This window comes from Thunnus maccoyii, chromosome 14, assembly GCF_910596095.1.
Source record: "Thunnus maccoyii chromosome 14, fThuMac1.1, whole genome shotgun sequence".
NCBI classification, from domain to species: Eukaryota; Metazoa; Chordata; class Actinopteri; order Scombriformes; family Scombridae; genus Thunnus; species Thunnus maccoyii.
Genome location: NC_056546.1, coordinates 25,810,878 through 25,828,153, shown reverse-complemented (window position 1 = coordinate 25,828,153; position 17,276 = coordinate 25,810,878). Strand labels below are relative to the sequence as shown.

Here is a 17,276-nt window from a genome sequence, read left to right as displayed (position 1 = left end):
TATTCATTTATTTATTCTGACCACATAGCTTCATTTGAAATAAAGTAAAATAAGTAACAAACTGCCAGATTTTAGAAGTATTTATGTTACTGGGTGTAAAACTCTGCTGATGAAGGTCACAAAATTTGTCTGAAAGCTCCAGACGAAATCTAGTAAGGGGACCTTGAGTTAGGAATTTTATGTCAAACTATGAAGTATTTCAGTGGTACTTTAGAGGTTACAGCAGATGCAGATTTGTTACAACAAAGTTGCAAATTTGAATCTACAGACTTTTTAGGTAAATGCAGGGGTGAAATAGCAAACTCACTGTGAAAGTGAAGAACAAGATATAGATGAAAATATGGCATGCATGATCCCTCGATTTTCCACAGCAAAGTAGATATTTAAAAAAACATTTATATTCTAATTTATTTCAAAATATTAGATATATTTCCCTGGTTACTTCTTAGTTCCAGTGAGACGTGGGGTCCAGGGGCTGCATAGGGGCCAGTGAGAACATGGGTGAGGTCAGGTTTCCCCTCAGTGGGCTGTACCAGTCTTCATGCTGGCGCTGGGAGGCCGGCTGTGGCGGGGCACTGGGGCAGGGGCATTGGCTGACCGGGCCTGGGTGGCGGGGGTACACTCCAGAGGGCAGCATGGGGGAGAGGTGGGGAATGTGTGCCAGGGGCTGGGTGTAGTATTGCCGAGCCATGGATGGTTGGACGCGCATGCCACCCAGCAGAGCCCTGTGGCCTGGCATCACACCTACTGGGAGCACTTTCTGTGCGGCCCGCTCCTGCTTCCGCTGTTTGGCTCTTCTGTTCTGAAACCACACCTGCTGAGACAAGGACAGGTCAGACAACTGAGGACAAATACACAAGACCATCTTAGTTGTAATGAAGAGCACTTATGAGACAAAAACCTCCCCATGGCTTTACACACAGTCTGATCAGTTTTAGAAAGAAAGATTTTACTATCAGATTAGACTGAATATCTAAAAAGACAAGTAAAGTAATAAGAAAAGCAATCATCTGTATAATTCAGAAAGACAAATGCATCTTTGGTAAAGGTGATACAGGGTGGGAGGGTGGACACCATGGCCACCAAAATGAGTCTGAATCAACACCATCCTGAAGTCTCCACTAAAACTGAACATTACAAGATACACAAAGGCACTTTTTGTTGCAAGGCTGTCGTTCTTGACTGTTAAACTCCAACTAACAATCGTTTTTATTAACGATTAGTCTATCAATAATTTTTCCATTTAAATGTTTAATTTATAAAATGGAAGGAAAATATTGAAGTGCAATAATCAGGTCAAAATTTGAATATGTCCAATACTTTGGTTTATGAACAAATATCTGCAAAACTAATGACATTCCCATCAGCCTCAGTTGTACTTTATGTTTAGTGCTAATTAGCGAATGTTAGCATGTTAACATGCTAAATTACAGTGGTGAACATGGTGAATTATACCTGCTAGACATCAGCATGTTAGAATTGTCATTGCATTCATGTTAGCATGCTGTTAGCATTTAGCTCAAAGTGCCACTATGTCTAAGTACAACCTCACAGAGCTGCTAGCATGGCTGTAGACTCTTATTCTTGTTGCAAATAATGTTAAAACATTATTTAACCAAAAAACAATGGTTAAATTCAACTATTGAACAATTAATTTTTTGATGATTGACTAATTCTTGAGTAATTTCAGTACAATGGATTGCATCATATTGTCAGTGTGCTAGCACTTTAAGGGTCCCTTCATTGACAACAAATGCAAGATGTGAACTACACTGTTTAAAAACTAATAATATGATATATGATATTGTTTTATAACTTCTTTTGCCAAATATGAAAATGACCAATTAAATGTAGTGAGTAGTGTTGTATCTCTGTGAATATCAGAATGAAGTTAAATTGTCCAGAAACTGACTGACTCCCCTCTATTTAGTATAAAGTCCTTCTTGCTGCACATCACAGCTGTGAGCAGGTTGTTTATGAGGCTGTCCCACCTGTATGCGAGCCTCATTGAGCTTGGTGATGCGGGCCAGCTCCTCTCTGTAGTAGATGTCAGGATATTGGTTTTGCCCAAAGGCCACTTCCAGCTGTTCCAGCTGCTTGTGGCTGAAGGTGGTGCGGTGGCGTCTCCTGGCTGGAGAGGGGTAGACTCTGCTCCGCCGGCCAAGACCAACTGCCATGGAGGTCTCACACAATGGCCCCTTCCCCACTGAATCCCCAATATCTGTTTTCAGAATAAAGAAAAAGAGTTCGAGGCTTTGCGTGGAAACTTGACTTTTTTTGGAGACAATTTTCCAGCTCCTGTTTCTTGACTTCCTTGTGTTTCCCAGGTTGGCATCTTACAAAAAAGGGGTCTACGCTTGTAAAGGTGCATTTCACCAACGACTAGCTGAAAAAAGAGGGATTACACTGACTTTACGGTTCCCACTGCCTTAAAGCAACCTGAGAGCCAAAGAGCTTTACCTGCCAAACCCAAGCTCGTGAGAAAGAGATACCAGAAACTGGGGGATTTGACCAAGATTATTACCACAGTCACTAACAAAGTGACTAATCTGTCAAATTGGTGGACTGAGCTGAGCTTGTCCTGTCACATTATGGGTACTGGAGGAGAGTCAGAAGAGGCGGATTTGATAAATGATATTGAAATAGTATTATTGCTAATTCTTCTTACCATTTTAGCATGCTATCTTGATTCAAACTGTGTCTAAAAAAACAAGAATTTAATGGGAATACATAGTAAAAAAACAATTAAGCTTTGCATACTATGAATAAAATAAATATTTTATATTACTAACTTGCACCTTAGCAACAAACATGCTATTAGGATCAGATCAATCAGCCCTAAATAGGTTTTTAGCCAAAATTTGATCATTTTGTTATTGTTTAACCCTCTTAAACAACTTTTATACCACCACTTAACATTATAACTCTATTTGTTGAATTGCAAGAAACTGTCCTTGCATTGAATAAACAATTTACAGGAAACATGACTAAAAGATTTATAAAAATTGGCAGGAAACCAAAATTTCATTGATCGTCATTCTGTTACTGCAGTTACAGAAGAATCTACATCATTGGAGACGATCGGTGTCTGATGACAGTAAATATAAGAATATAAATTTTCATATAAACTAGGCTTTGCAGACTCACCTGCACTGGAGCTGACAGTAGCCATGTCAGAGTAAACATCTGCACAGTCCTGGTGGCTCCTCACTGTGTCTCCTACTACCTTTACCTGGGCCATCACTGCAGCTCTGCTCACTAACAGGACAATCTGCGCTGTCTGATCACCCATACAGACATACCTAACTATAAAGTCACATGTCCCACCCATCTGGTTTACCTTTACCTGTGTGGGTGTGCATCAGACTGTGACAAGCACTGCATATTTCTGAGGGTCAAACACCTAACTATACCTTTGCTACCTCTGTCTTTACAAATTGGCAATTAGGAGACTTCCACTGTCTGATCACGTGATACTTTATCTTCATGCTATTAAGTTTAATTAATTTGACAACTTATTTTGAGATTTGACATCATTTTTTACTACAAATGCACTTTTCCTAAATTTACATCTGCTTTAGTAGATTTCCTACATTTCTAAAAAGTTTTGAAAAACTCCCAGAGAAGAGACAAAATTTGTAAGTATGGGCATAAAAAACATCCCTTATTTTTTTTATGAGAGACTTTACTTGGATGTTTTATTTGCCTTGTATCTTTGTTTTCTCCATTTAACATAATAAAAATATCATGTGACATAGTAGATCCAAACATAATCAATAGTTGCTTTTAAAAAAGTCTTTTAGGGTAGATATTCACTTCAAGAGCAGGTCAGATACTGTAAGCAGGTATTTAAAAGTAGACTGTCTCTGTTTAATTATATAGATATACATATAAACATCTTATTTATTCATTTATGTGATTGTTTGTTTGTTTAACAGGGATAAAGTTACATCCCCTGTCCCTGGTTAGGCTTTGAAATCCAGTTTAAACATTTTAAGAAACAAAACAGATTTAGGCTAAAAACAACAGTGGCGGCTAAATTGTATGTGAATTTATAAGCATGTGTATGTACTGAACATGTCTGAGTTTGCACTGACATACTGTATACAGTTAGTGTGGAAGTGTGGTATTTGTGCAGTACAATATTTTTTTCTATTAGAGTTTTGTGGCCAGCACCTTGTTTTCTGCTGTCATATGCTGGGGTAACAGCACTGCTGCCATCGATAGGAACAGGATTAACAAGCTTTTAAATTAAAATGGTTGGTGGTTCTATATCTAGTTTGACTCCTGATTCATTAGAGATGATTTTGGAGGAAAGGAGAAGAAGAAGAGTTCAGACCTTAGTTTAAAGGTGTTGTCTAAAAGTGTGTTGAGTGATAGTTTAGGATGTCGAGATGCACTACAGAAGAATTTAGAAGGTCCTTTGTGTCCACTTTGTGTGCACAAACAGAGTAACTAATGTTGAATTAATCAGTAATGAATGAGTCATTACTAGTTTTGTGCCACTCAGCAGCTGGTTCAGAGTTAATCAGGAGCTACTCATGAGGAAAGTGGTCAGTATGATCAATTCACAGATGTTCATGAACTAATCATTATCTAATGATTCATTAATATAGGTTCTCCCAGTCTGTGCACTAGTAAAAGATCATTATCCATTATAGGCTGGATGTTGCAGTAACACATTACTGCAACATCCAGCCTTGGACCTTGATCAACTTTATACAATGTTATGGAATATTTATATAGATTATAGAATATGTTATCCTTGTGGTACACTATCATTGCTAATAAAACTACTACTATAGTACTACTGTTACTAGCTACTACCATCACTGCTCCTGCTGCCATTGAGACCACTGCTGTGGCTGCTACTATGATGGCTCTTGTAGTTGCTTACATACAGCTCACAGATTCAATTCAAATGATATGTTTATGCATTTATGTTTTAATGACAAATTACACAGAAAATGAAGTTACATAGAATTATTCCTCAACATGTACAGAGCAACAACAGCAGCACAGGGCTCTAAACATCCTGCCGAAGAATCTCTTGATCCTTTTAAGCGGCTTCCTCTGAATGTTTCTAGAGCTGGTGGCTGAGACTCCATCAGAGTCCATGACTGTACGTTTATCAGCTGGACCAGCTTCATCTTTGTCAGTCTCTGGAAGTGTAGCTGAGGCTTCATCAGCTGAGGATGCAGTGACTGGACCTTCGTCGGCTGAAACAGCGTCATACAGGTCAGTCTTGAGAGATGCTGTTGAAGCTTCATCAATAGAGGTAGAGTTGACTGCAGCTTCATCTGCTGCACCAGCAGCAGCATCAGAGTCATTTCTTGGAGGTGCAGTTAAAGCTCCATCACTTGCAGATGTGGTGACTGGACCTTCGTCAGCTGAAACAGCGTCATACAGGTCAGTCGGTACAGGTGCAATAGATACTTCATCTGTGGAGGCAGAGGTGATTTCAGCTTCATCAGCTGCACCAGCGGCGCCATCTGAGGGCTCATCATCTGGATCTCTACCATTTGAGCGACTTTCAGCTGAATCTTCTTCACTTGAATCAGCGTCATTCAAGTCAGCAGTCAGAGGTGAAGCTGAAACCTCTTCAGCTGCAGATGGAGTGACTGGACCTTTGTCAGCTGAAACAGTGTCATACAGGTCAGTCTTGAGAGATGCTGTTGAAGCTTCATCAATAGAGACAGAGGTGACTGAGGCTTCATCAGCTGCACCAGCAGCAGCAACAGAGTCATCTGTTGGAGATGCAGTCGAAACTCCAGGAGTTGTGGTGACTGGACCTTTGTCAGCTGAACCAGCGTCATACAGGTCAGTCAGTACAGGTGCAGTAGATGCTTCATCTGTGGAGGCAGAGGTGACTGCAGCTTCATCAGCTGCACCATCTGAGGGCTCATCATCTGGATCTCTACCATTTGAGCGACTTTCAGCTGAATCTTTATCTCTTGATTCAGTCACAGCAGAGTCTCCATCTCTTGTAGTCGGGATGGCAACTGTGTCCACTGCTGCTGAGCCACCATCATCTTGTGGCTCTTGATGACTTGTAAGAGCAGGTGAGGCCGTCTCACTGGATGAAGCATGATGACAAAGGAATGAATGAATGAATCCTTCAATCAATTTACCATCAATCCATCCACTAAATTTTCTATCCAACATTACATTTCATCTAGTAACTGTATTAACTCAAACACATAATCACTTACTGAGAGATGGCATCATCATCGTCACCCCGTAGGCTCATGGTTATAAACAGGTGACCCAGAGCTTGACTTGGGGTTATTCTCTTGTGAGGATTCAGACACAGCATCTGCTTCAGCAGGCAAACAAACTCTGTCCTTTCCTCAATCTTCTCTCCCTCTGGGTACAGCTGCATTTGGAAACAAAGTCATTGGTTGCTCAGATGAACTTCATAACTCCCAGAGTATTGCTGTTAATTCAGTATTTATTTTATTTGTACTTGTACAGTAACGTGAGGACCACCTACCATCACAAGGTCATCCAGGCTGCTGAACCTTGCTGAGCTGCCTCTGTGATTTTGGGGCGGGAAGCCAGTCACAGCCTTGTGCTCATCAGCCGTCTAAAACAACAAAGAATATATGTGAGGTACTTTTTCATAGTTTATACCAAATCAGGGGAACAATATCCAACCTGCTTTAAGTGCTGCAGGACAGACTTTCATACCTTTAGCCTCCATGCTGGCTTTGTGGAGTCCTGGTTCTGGCTGAAATAGAGCAGCGTGTGGGTGCCGTCATCTAGGACCTGGTTCTCCGGCTGACCCAGTGTCTGCACCATAGTCTTCATCTGGAGAAAGAATATATGAAATCACATAAGCCAACAAGATACACCATATTTCTGTTAGTTTTTGGACATGGAGCCACACAAATAAATCCAGGTGTATTAGATTACGCACCAGGTAATACTGGCACCGCTGAGGGAACGGCACACTGCCAAGGTACAGGGTTGCCAGAACACCACCCAGAGACCACATATCTGCAGCCTCTGAGATGGGAAGACCCAGAATCACTTCAGGAGACCTGAGGGAGGAAGAAGAGAAGCACATTTTAGAACATGTTATAAACAATTCCTGCACAGTTTGACAAGTCAGCAGTAATCATGTTTGTGATGTTACAACTTAATGAGAAGATACTAAAATAATGCAAAGTATGTAAAGTAACATGAGTGTGATTGTTCAGTCACATTAAATATATCAGTTACAGTCATGAAAGAATGATGTAAACCATCAGAAAGACAAATCTGTATCTCACCTGTATGCGACAGGCTGCATGATGACGCCACGCTTGACTTCAGCAGCTTTGATGGCTGAACTAAAGTCAATGAGTTTGACTCTGAAGGGAGTTTCTTTCTGGTTAACCAGCATGATGTTTTGTGGTGTGATATTTGTATGAATCACACCAACAGTCTTCAAAGCTCCGAGTGCAGAGACCAGCTGAAGGGACAGAAGAAGAAATAAAGACGCCATAGTTGGAAGTCTGCAAGGTTCTGAAAGTTGTTGTTCAAAAGCTGGTGCGCTGCTTCCATTGATGCACATATATCACTGCTTTTTGAGAGAAGGATCAGAGCCACACACCTGTTCTGTGATAGATCTGATTTGCTGAAGAGAGAGCGGGTTGCCGCGTCTCTCCTTCAGCAGCTCGTGGAGATTCTTGTCCAGCATTTCAAATGCAAGACACATCTTCCCCATGTGTTCGAAACTCTCACAGAATCGAACGACGTTGAGCGGATCAAGACCACGGATCATTTTCAGCATGGCCAGCTGGAGAGAAACAAGGAGAAATTAGACAGTTGATACAGCGAACAGTTAATGCTAAATATGTAATGTAATGTGCTGCTCAAAGACTCAGAAAGACTCAGATGATCCACCTCTCTGTTGGGCTCCTGGGAGTCATCGCTCCTCTTCTTGAAGATCTTGAGGGCCACAGTGTCTTTGGTGTTTTTGTCTTGACACCGAGCGACTCTGCTGAAGAACCCGTCAAACATGAAGTGCTGAAGCAGGTATTCACTCCAACTGCTTCTCAGCACGTCATTGGGTTGTAGCTCTGAGTTAACAGGTGCTTCAAAACATGGAGAGAAAATGTAAATCACTACGTTCAGTCAACACATCACGTACGAACACACAACTATACTATCTGGAGAGGACGAGTTCCAGACCATTTAAATGACGAGCCTCCTCAAAGAATGACAGATTAGTTAAGAGCATTAAACTGAGTACAAAACCAACTCTGTAATCACAGCACATCATCAATGTGTTAATATTGTGTTATAAATGGTCACAAGTCCTTTCTGCAGTTTTCACTGAATTGTACATTTTTGTAAAAGTAAAATTTCTCTTTTGACATCAAGCTCAAAAGTAGATTTCTTTCTTATACAACTGTATTTGGTCTAATTTAGATGAAAACAGAGCATGTGGTCTGCTCCTTTAAATTTACACTTAACTGTGAGATTTTTACCAACTAATATAATTTAATATTAACCTCATTACAAATAATACCTGAAAAACAGATGTGACACCATATGTCAACATATTCAGTAGTATCATGACTTTTTCCAGTGTTTAATATGAGAACATGTTGGTGTGTTTAGTCTCTCACCTCTTTTCTTTTCCTCTCTTCTTGAGGTCGCTGACGACCGTTTTCTGTTTCTATGCTTTCGCATGTTTCTATGTCAAGTTTTGCTAATTCAAAGGAAGCGTAGCGCAGATTGACTTTATGTTTCTCGTGTCTCCTGTCTGAACAGATGATACTGAAATGATTTCTGGCTGAAGTTCTCACTCATAAGCCTGTTCTGATAGAATGCAGCTCTATGATGTTATACTGTAGAAGAACTCTGTCATTTTCTGGAATGTCAGAATGTTCTGTGATAAAAAAACAACAAGTTTATCTGAAAACAAGAGAAACACATACAGACTGAAGCATACAGAGTTTGGTTGGGGCTCTGTGCTACTTCCTCTTCAGGAAGAAAATCAATGTGATTTTGACTAAAAGTAAAGTCACTTATCCCGCCATACATGCCAATAAATAAGTAAAACATTTAGCCCTGCTTCAGCTCAGATAATGATTATTGCCATCATGAATTACTTTTTCAGGATTTTTTTCCAGTAACTAATAATAAGTAAGTTATTCTTTAGTCTTTACACTTTCAGAAAATAAAAAAAAAAAAGCACATCACAATTTCCCAGAAGACTTTTTTTTTCTTCCCAAATTGCCTTTCGTGTCAAACCAACTGAACTGTCCAAAACCCCAAAACTTCCAGCATCACATATAAACATATGAAACAGAGAAAATAAACAAATCCTCACATTTAAGAAGTTTAAACCAGTGAATATTTTGTGCTTTCTAATGGCAGTGAAACTTAAATAATTAATGAGTTATCAGAAATGTTGTCAATTAATTTTCTGTCCCTAAATTAATCATTGAATTGATTGTTTCAGGACTATTTTTTTTGTATTTTGCTGCATGTCGGTGTTTACTGTGATTTCATTATGTTATAAAAATACTGTATTTAATTTAACCATTAAATTTGTGAAATAGTACATTATATTTTAGAAGTAAAGCTCATTATAATGAAATGTTATTTCATCCTGATTCCAGCACTTTTTATTTCATGGCAACATTTTTTCTCAATGCCTGTTTCATAATGCCACTTTTCATCACAAAGCTCTTTCCTCTCGCCTTACAGTTTTTGAAGTTTGAGTTTTACAGTTTTTCATCTCAACACATCCCTGCTTGACCACATTAATACAAAGATCAGTGCTATTAACTATAGTGATTAGACAGCGTAGTGCACTTAAAGTCTGTGTAAAGGAAAATCAGTGATTTCTTTTTAAACACATTATACGTCAGAAAATAATTCCTGAAAACGTGAGAAGTCTGTGAACTATGTAGTACTAAATTGTGGAGTTACAGTGTTAAACTGTTTTTCACTATTTCTGTGTTCAGGATTTTTTGGGCGGGCCTGAAATGGTGGCTCTATGACGTAGAGGGGTGACCCTCCCCCACTACATAAACACTAGAGTGCACATACTCATTGTTACTATTTTTACACTGGGTAGTTTTACACACTTTCGTCAGACACAACCGGGATTCACTTCGGATAATCTGCTGTTACTGGTGAATGGGGCAATTTTCGGTCAATGTTAGCAGTCAAGGAGTTAGTCTAAACACAGCTGAAGTGTCCATTGACGGGTGGAGCCGGCAGCAGCTACAGCATTTTAAACTTCTTTTCAGCAGTTATCACAGTTAAAATGTAATTTTTTAAAGATATTTTTTAATAACATATTTCTCCCCGCAGTTGGCTAGGGCGGTTATGTCACAGTTGTGAAACTTTTGAATGACGAATTATACTTGCTTGTTTCTTGAGATCTGGGTTGTGTTTTAACATCATTTGTAAGGTCTTGTGTTATATATATTGTATTGGCCTTTATTAATTTCTAAGGTTTAATTTCATATTTATTGATTTTTAGGTGAATCACACACATGGTCAGCTCTTTTTTAAAATTAAATGATGGATTTTGTTAATATATTGTTTGTTAATTTAGTGACCAGGTTTCCCCTCTGGGGATTAATAAAGTTTTCTAAACTGATCTTTAAGGGAAAAGGATGATGAGTGAAAATAGTTATGTATTTATATATTTTTTTTTGATCAGTTGGCAGATTGTTTTGTATATCATTTGTACTGTACTATCTTTATTTGGTTGGAGTTGGTTGCAGCTGCCTATGTGACCACCAGGTGGCCCTGTCATGTCAGGGACAGAATAGAAACTGAATGACAAAAAACTTGTATATGCAGAAGGATTTGTACTGATACAGAGGGTGCGGGTTAAGAGTGCACTCCCCAGTCTTCCAAAAACACAAACCTCTCTTGGGTCAACTCCTGTATTTTGGTTCTCTGTGACTTGACTGACAGGGCAACCCGCCGGCTGGATTAACTCAGTTGAACTCCTGTGTAACCTCCTGGGACCCCAGCTGCTATCAGCAGTTCCCATGATGCTAAACTCAGTCCAGGGCAAGCGCAGAGGAATGGCCCTCTCACACTGACCACGCTGGATACTAGGAAGAGACCCGCTAATGTCCCACTCAGCACTGAGTCATGACAGGACAGCATGGAAGGCAGCTCCCTTATTGGAGAGCAGCAGCTGGCTTTTTATCAGGGCTCGAACAAGACAGCAATTCATCATGGACTATATTTGTTGAACAATGTTATTTGCTTGTGTGTGTGTGTGTGTGTGTGTGTGTGTGTGTGTGTGTGTGCGTGTGTGTGTGCGTGTGTGTGTGTGTGTGTGTGTGTGGGTGTATATATATCCATATAGTGGCAGTAATGTGTGCTTGGAAAACTACATGTGTTGGGCAGTTTATGCAAGGCAAGTTGCTATATCAGATTAGTAGCAGAGAATTTCTTATAGTAGATGTGTGTTTGATAGTGCTCAATTCTGAGTATTCCCTCTCCCTCTTGTATAACATGTCAGTCATAAGCCATTTGACCCGGGTGATACATGTGACTCCCAGGAACCAGTAAATCAGAAGTTCAAACGCAGACTGGTGATGTGTCATACTGATACAGTAGATTGTACCCCCCCTCCCCCCTCCCTCCTTCGCTCCAGTGTGCTTGCCAAGAAAGTGTATTGCACAAAATGCAGTGATTGAATGACCTGCTGGATAAGCAGGCCTACAGGATCGTCTTTTACATGAATTCTCTGCTTGAACTGATAAGTTACACTTGAGATTGAACCAATTTATTGTAGATTCCTTGAGAAAGTCCCTCGCCTTGTTCTGGGCTCTCTGCACAGCAACATCTAATTTGATTCCTTGTGACATGTCGTCCGCGAGGGCCAAGTCCTGTGTGTCCTGGAAGAGCTTCGAACTTCCCTGCATTGTGTGTGTGTGTGTATTTGTGCGTGGCTGCCAAGTCCTCCACGGATCCCATACTCAGCTCACATGTTTCCTGTCTCAGACAACAACTTAGCCACAACCCCCCCTCCTCCCCCCAGCAAAGCACACTGAGTCTGTCTGAGTTTGCTGTCTGCACCTCTTCTCCAGTTTGTCTCCCTAATAAATACAATGTCTGTCTAAAAGTCAGTCATTTAGTCTTATCAGTTCTACAATTTATTATCTTCTTATATATTTTTTGTATAATATTAAAGCTTGATTCTGATTTTGATTCAGTAACAGTTTGGAAGGATTGTGAAATTTAACTGGAAGATTTTTGCACTTGTCTGAGAAAAAATGAGCTGCTAGGTCGGTTCAGTGTATTGAACTTGTACATCTCAAAATCAAGACCATATTTTCCAGAAACCCCAGACATCCTGTCTCAAAGGGTATGTTACCATATGTCCTTGTCTCTGCTCCTGATGTTGGTCCACAGGAATTTGGTTCAAAGCACAAAAAGCATAAAACAAGCATTTACCATCAGTGTTGCTGGGAAAACACATTTCTGTGTCCGTGCCATAAAGTGATTCTTCTTTGTCATGCAACAGTACTTACAATGACCTTTCAGTCTCTAAATTAACCTGGTAGTGATTTATTGATGTTAAAATGCTACACACGTTTACTTTAATTGACTTGTCAAGAATAGAATTTAGCATTGCACCTGCCCGTCTCTTCATTTGTTTGCTGGTACTTCTGAGAACAGAAGTACCAGCACTTACATGGAAGTATGTGAAGTGTGAACTTCAAAAAGCCAGTTGAATCCAAAGTTCCTTTAAAACAGTGATTGCATTGATTCCTTAAAGGTCACGGTGTCCTTACAACAAAGACAAACTTAAATGACCACTTAAACCACAAACTCATTGCCACATACTACAATATAAATTCAGGAATATTTTCTCCAGCTCTGAATTGTTCTCTCACTGAAACTTTTTATAACTGACAGATGGACATTTCATGACAGCCTACATATGGATGCTAGCAGCTCAGCTAGCAACTCAGCTGTACTTAGGCACAGCACCGCTGTGACCTAAATGCTAACATCACCATGCTAACATGCTTGACAATGCTAACATGGTGATGTTCAGAAAGAATGTTTACCTTGTTCACCATTTTACTTTTGCATGCTAGCATTGCTAATCAGCACTAAGTGCAGGTGAGGCTGATGGGAATGTCATTTGTTTTATAGGCATTTGATCATAAACCAAAGTAGTCTATTGGGAAAGAATATAATTTTGACCTGATGATGGCGCCAGATGAAAAGTGAGGTGATCACCAAAGCTATTATAATTCATCTTCAAGGGGATATAAGCGTCTGCACCAAATTTCATGGCAATCCATCCGAGTTGTTGAGATATTTCAGTCTGGACCAAAGTGGTGGACTGAGTGAGCAATAAACAGACGTTGCCATCAAATTTAAGTGTCTTAGTAAGATGTTGACAGCTGAAAATCTGGGCTAAGATCTGGTGACCATAGCACATGATTCACATCATTTTCATTCTCAACAAATTATTCAGTGACTCCTTGTTCCCATTTATTCAGGTTTTCTTTTTAAAATTTGTCACCCATCTGTATATCTTCACACTTACCCATCAGTTGGTTTTCACAAACTGTGTGTAGATTTCTTTAAGTGGTCTTGCATAAATCAGGATCATCTACACCTCATTTCTTGGATATTTCACACCAAGCACTTTATACCACTTATGCCACTTTCTTTAAAATCCCTGCTTGATCAGCCACAGAGGTGCAATGCAAATATCCTCAGTGGGCATTACTTTGGAGCATACGAGAACTGTTGATGGCACTGAGGCATACATAAAATGTTGGAAAATTCGACAGCGCTTCGAAAAGGCGACACAGTCGCGTACATTGTAAAGCAGGTGCAGATGATCAGTATTTAGAGTCATGTTTATGAAATTATTTGCCTGTTTTGGTTAGAAACTAGTGCACACTTAAGACGCTAATGCAGCTTATTTTATCTGCAAACATTTCCACAGCCAATATACTGCCATCTTAACCCTAGGGATGCACACACTGAGCTATCTATAGTCACATATGTGTAATGTAGTACAACCAACAGCACACAAAGAATAAACTTCACCCCTTTTCTGCTCCCTTAAGTGTATCTGTCTATTATTAGGCTGCAGCGAGGGCCAGAGGACCTGGAATCTTCTGGAAGCATCTATCATCAGTGTGTTGCTGTGCTGGACACGACAGGAGATGCAGGGATATCTGGGGGAAGGCTAAACCACTGCTACAACAAAGTGCAATAAATACAGTATGCAGCAATTTGTCTTGGTTTCTTCACTGACACAAAGAGTTCTAGTGATTACAGGGACCACTAGAGGTCACAGGTTTGATCATTGTAGCAGCCAGCATGTCCCATTGAATTGTCTGAATATCTTCTTGCACTTTGTGAATCGATTTGCATAAGTGTCACTACAAATGCCCAACATATTGTACATTGAGTTCAAGAACTCTGGAGGCTTTCTGCATTGTGGCTCTCCATCTCAGTTTCACTCTCTGTCTCACTTACATGTACACACATACATCAGCAGTAATGTGCACGTATGCCCTCATAGTGAGATACAGTATGCACACACTTACACACCACATACAACCCCCGACTTCTCCTACAATGTTCTCATGAGCAAATAGCATGCAAGTCATACAACACTGGGTGCTCAGTTTCAATCATCTCACACACACACATACACACACACAAACACACACACACACACACACACACACACACACACACACACACACGTGCCCCGGGTGCACACAGCCCTCTATGTGGTTGTGGCCGTGTCCAGTATGGACACATTGAGGAAATTCTTCCCTCCCAATTTCCCGGGACTGAACTGGGAGTGACCTGGTTGGCAGACACACAGCCCCGATGGAAGGAATGTAACTCAACTCCCTCCGCCTCACCCCAAACACCCCCCCTCCTCCCCCCCTCCCCTCCATCTAGCAGTCTGCTGGCCCAGCTGTGTGAGGACAGAGAGGAAAAGAGAGAAATATAGGGTGAGCAGGATGTTGTCTTTTATCTCTTACCAATTCATGAAATTTCTCACTGTGCATGCAACAACAACAATATAACTAAGACCGATATGTGTCACAACAACAGCAAAAACGACATTAAGAACGGACAAAGTGTAATATGAAAGTAATAACAAGACGCAGTAGAAACAACAGAAACATAAGCAACCACATAATCATCCATAACTCCACAACAACTCCATAACAACAATAAACTACAGCAGAAACAATTACAGAATGTTAATATTAATATTAAGCTCAAAACAAAGCTAATGTTAAAGCCTAATGATGTGTTTACATCCAATGAAAGTGATTCTATAAACCAGTTAAGTTGTAAATACCTCTGACAGCATCATCCAAGAAGTAATTACTACTACAAGCTTTAATTAGCCTTAAATGATGAAACTATACCCTAATGTAAAGATAATCTAATAAACAGACACTATTTTTACCAACACGCTCGACTCTGCCTGTCATAGCTTAATGCACGGTAACTATTCATTCTCGGCTTGCATCTCTGCAGCAAGAAATTCACTTTTGAACTGGAAATTAATATTTAAAGCTGCTCTAATCGATATTTTTATATTAACTTAATGACTATGCTAGTTATAATGTGAAAGGGGTTGCTTGTAGTGACAAGATCACAGAAAATTACCACCTGGCTCTGCTGTTTCCCTCAGCTGTAAGGAGTGTTTTACCATCTTTTAGCTCATTGTTTTGGTATCACAGCCCACAACTTTACTGTTTAGGTTCGCTCTCACCACTCTCATCAGTGTCGTTTCCAAGCTGCAGCAGCGTAAAAGCTCTGTTAAACCGCGGCAGACAAAGTTAGCGACTGGCTGGTGAACACAGGAGAGCATTTGGCAGCTAAAAAGATTAGATATTTTTCTCCAGTGTTGGTGGAGACCAAAATATACAGTAACTAAAAGCAGAGTGAATATTGGACTTACATTTGCAAGGTAGACAAAACATGACTCCAAATAAATGCTAATGATGCTCTGCGTCTGCTGGATGTCTAAACTGGCTATTGTTTGCTAAGAAGTTTGCCTCAGCGAGTCTAAAGGTATTTATATATCACCTCATAAATATATCAGTTTAAAAGCTCCCAGATGGCCAAAAATACCATTGATTCAGATTGAAATGTACTTTTTTACTGCCATATAACCAACCAGATAACCGTTGAGAGTGTTACACTCATTTGTAATACTGGTCATTTTGAGGTGTCCGGTGCTGTGAATGCTTGTCATGGGAGTCCTTATCATCACTGCCCTTCATCCCACAACACCAATGCAATACAGACAAAATACAGCTGATCTGATTAAGGTATATAGGTAACAACATGGCCTTTCAGTTTGGCACCACCCTCAGGCCAAACTTTAGAATGTTTTTGCCTCCCAAGTGGTATCTTAGTGTAGCGAAGTCTCTCAGTTTTGTTTTCGGATCATTACAGCCTTCTTAGTGTAGGCTTTTTAGTAGCCTGCTTTTAGTCTTCTTTGAAAGCGTTTCAGCTTAAACTGTCATAACTTTCCATTTTGTTCAGACTGATTTACAGTTTATTACACTTGGACGGTACACGTGGTTATTGAAGCACAATGTGGCCGTTAATCATGATGCAGTTTGAACCTGAATCATTCTGGTTATAGGTCTGTCTCTCTGACCACTGGGCCAGTCTGCAGGGTCAAGTGAGAACCATTGCGGCCCTTATGACTCAGCAGATGGTGCGGTATGCAGCACCACCCTCTCACTGCCCATGTGCCTGCAGCAGTACGCTGTGTTCTCTAATGACATTTAACTCATCTAGGCCGTCATATTAGCCTGCGCCGTGGGAATCTCATCTTTCCAAGCTACAGATATAAAAGCCAAGAATGTCAAGTTTCAACTGGACAGGTTGTCCTGCAAAAATGTCCCATTCAGCAAGTTATACAATGCAGGTTTGATTCTATAACCACAAATATTGCAAAAATGAAGTCCTTTTTTGAAAGTAGCTTTAAATGTAATTCTACAAATAAAAATTTGCTGTTTCTGTCGTACTTCCATTAAACTGTCAGCTTTATTGTAGAGCGATTGAAATAATGGTGGCGTGTGGCAGCCTGCCCTGAGTGAGGTTTTCGAGGTTCAGCTGTTTGGCAGGGAGGGCCAGTGGATTTGCAGAGCTGATGTCTGGATGCCTCTTTCTGCTCCAGACTCCCTTGGTGATGTCCCCCCCCACCCCCACCCCCCAATGGCCTTTTATTGGCTCTGCGGGCCTCCTGTGGTCCTCAAAGGCACTCCCCGAACTCTAACATG

At 40.4% G+C, this 17,276-nt stretch overlaps 2 protein-coding genes across 3 annotated transcripts; both read right to left on the bottom strand.

Moving 5' to 3' along the window:
- Positions 1–26: 26 nt before the first annotated feature.
- On the bottom strand, positions 27–3,241 carry prop1 (PROP paired-like homeobox 1). Its single transcript, XM_042432680.1, has 3 exons — positions 3,148–3,241; positions 1,992–2,221; positions 27–814 (listed from the first exon to the last, which is right to left on the bottom strand). The coding sequence occupies exons 1-3, from the start codon at positions 3,239–3,241 to the stop codon at positions 446–448; spliced, it is 693 nt and encodes a 230-aa protein (XP_042288614.1). The 3' UTR covers positions 27–445.
- A 1,684-nt stretch (positions 3,242–4,925) lies between these two features.
- Positions 4,926–8,980, bottom strand: LOC121911320 (homeodomain-interacting protein kinase 2-like). 2 transcript variants are annotated; one of them, XM_042432679.1, is made up of 10 exons: positions 8,619–8,980; positions 7,891–8,081; positions 7,598–7,783; positions 7,275–7,456; positions 6,920–7,043; positions 6,691–6,810; positions 6,494–6,586; positions 6,213–6,376; positions 5,892–6,076; positions 4,926–5,726 (listed from the first exon to the last, which is right to left on the bottom strand). In XM_042432679.1, exons 1-10 carry the CDS (start codon positions 8,680–8,682, stop codon positions 4,984–4,986), a joined length of 2,052 nt encoding a protein of 683 aa, XP_042288613.1. In that variant the 5' UTR covers positions 8,683–8,980; the 3' UTR covers positions 4,926–4,983. The 2 variants fall into 2 exon arrangements, with proteins under 2 accessions (XP_042288613.1, XP_042288612.1); XM_042432678.1 differs by having other exon boundaries at positions 4,926–6,076; positions 8,619–8,968.
- Positions 8,981–17,276: the final 8,296 nt, after the last annotated feature.

What these genes read in the sequence shown, in the direction of transcription:
- prop1 (XM_042432680.1), bottom strand. Translation starts at nt 3,241, where the DNA reads ATGGCCCAGGTAAAGGTAGTAGGAGACACAGTGAGGAGCCACCAGGAC. An exon ending in TACTGTCAGCTCCAGTGCAG is followed by an intron (nt 2,222 to 3,147) that starts GTGAGTCTGCAA and finishes TTCTGAAAACAG; the next exon opens with ATATTGGGGATTCAGTGGGG. An exon ending in TCAATGAGGCTCGCATACAG is followed by an intron (nt 815 to 1,991) that starts GTGGGACAGCCT and finishes TTGTCTCAGCAG; the next exon opens with GTGTGGTTTCAGAACAGAAG.
- LOC121911320 (XM_042432678.1), bottom strand. Translation starts at nt 8,682, where the DNA reads ATGCGAAAGCATAGAAACAGAAAACGGTCGTCAGCGACCTCAAGAAGA. An exon ending in ATGCAGCCTGTCGCATACAG is followed by an intron (nt 7,044 to 7,274) that starts GTGAGATACAGA and finishes TTCCTCCCTCAG; the next exon opens with GTCTCCTGAAGTGATTCTGG. An exon ending in AGCCAGCATGGAGGCTAAAG is followed by an intron (nt 6,587 to 6,690) that starts GTATGAAAGTCT and finishes TTGTTGTTTTAG; the next exon opens with ACGGCTGATGAGCACAAGGC.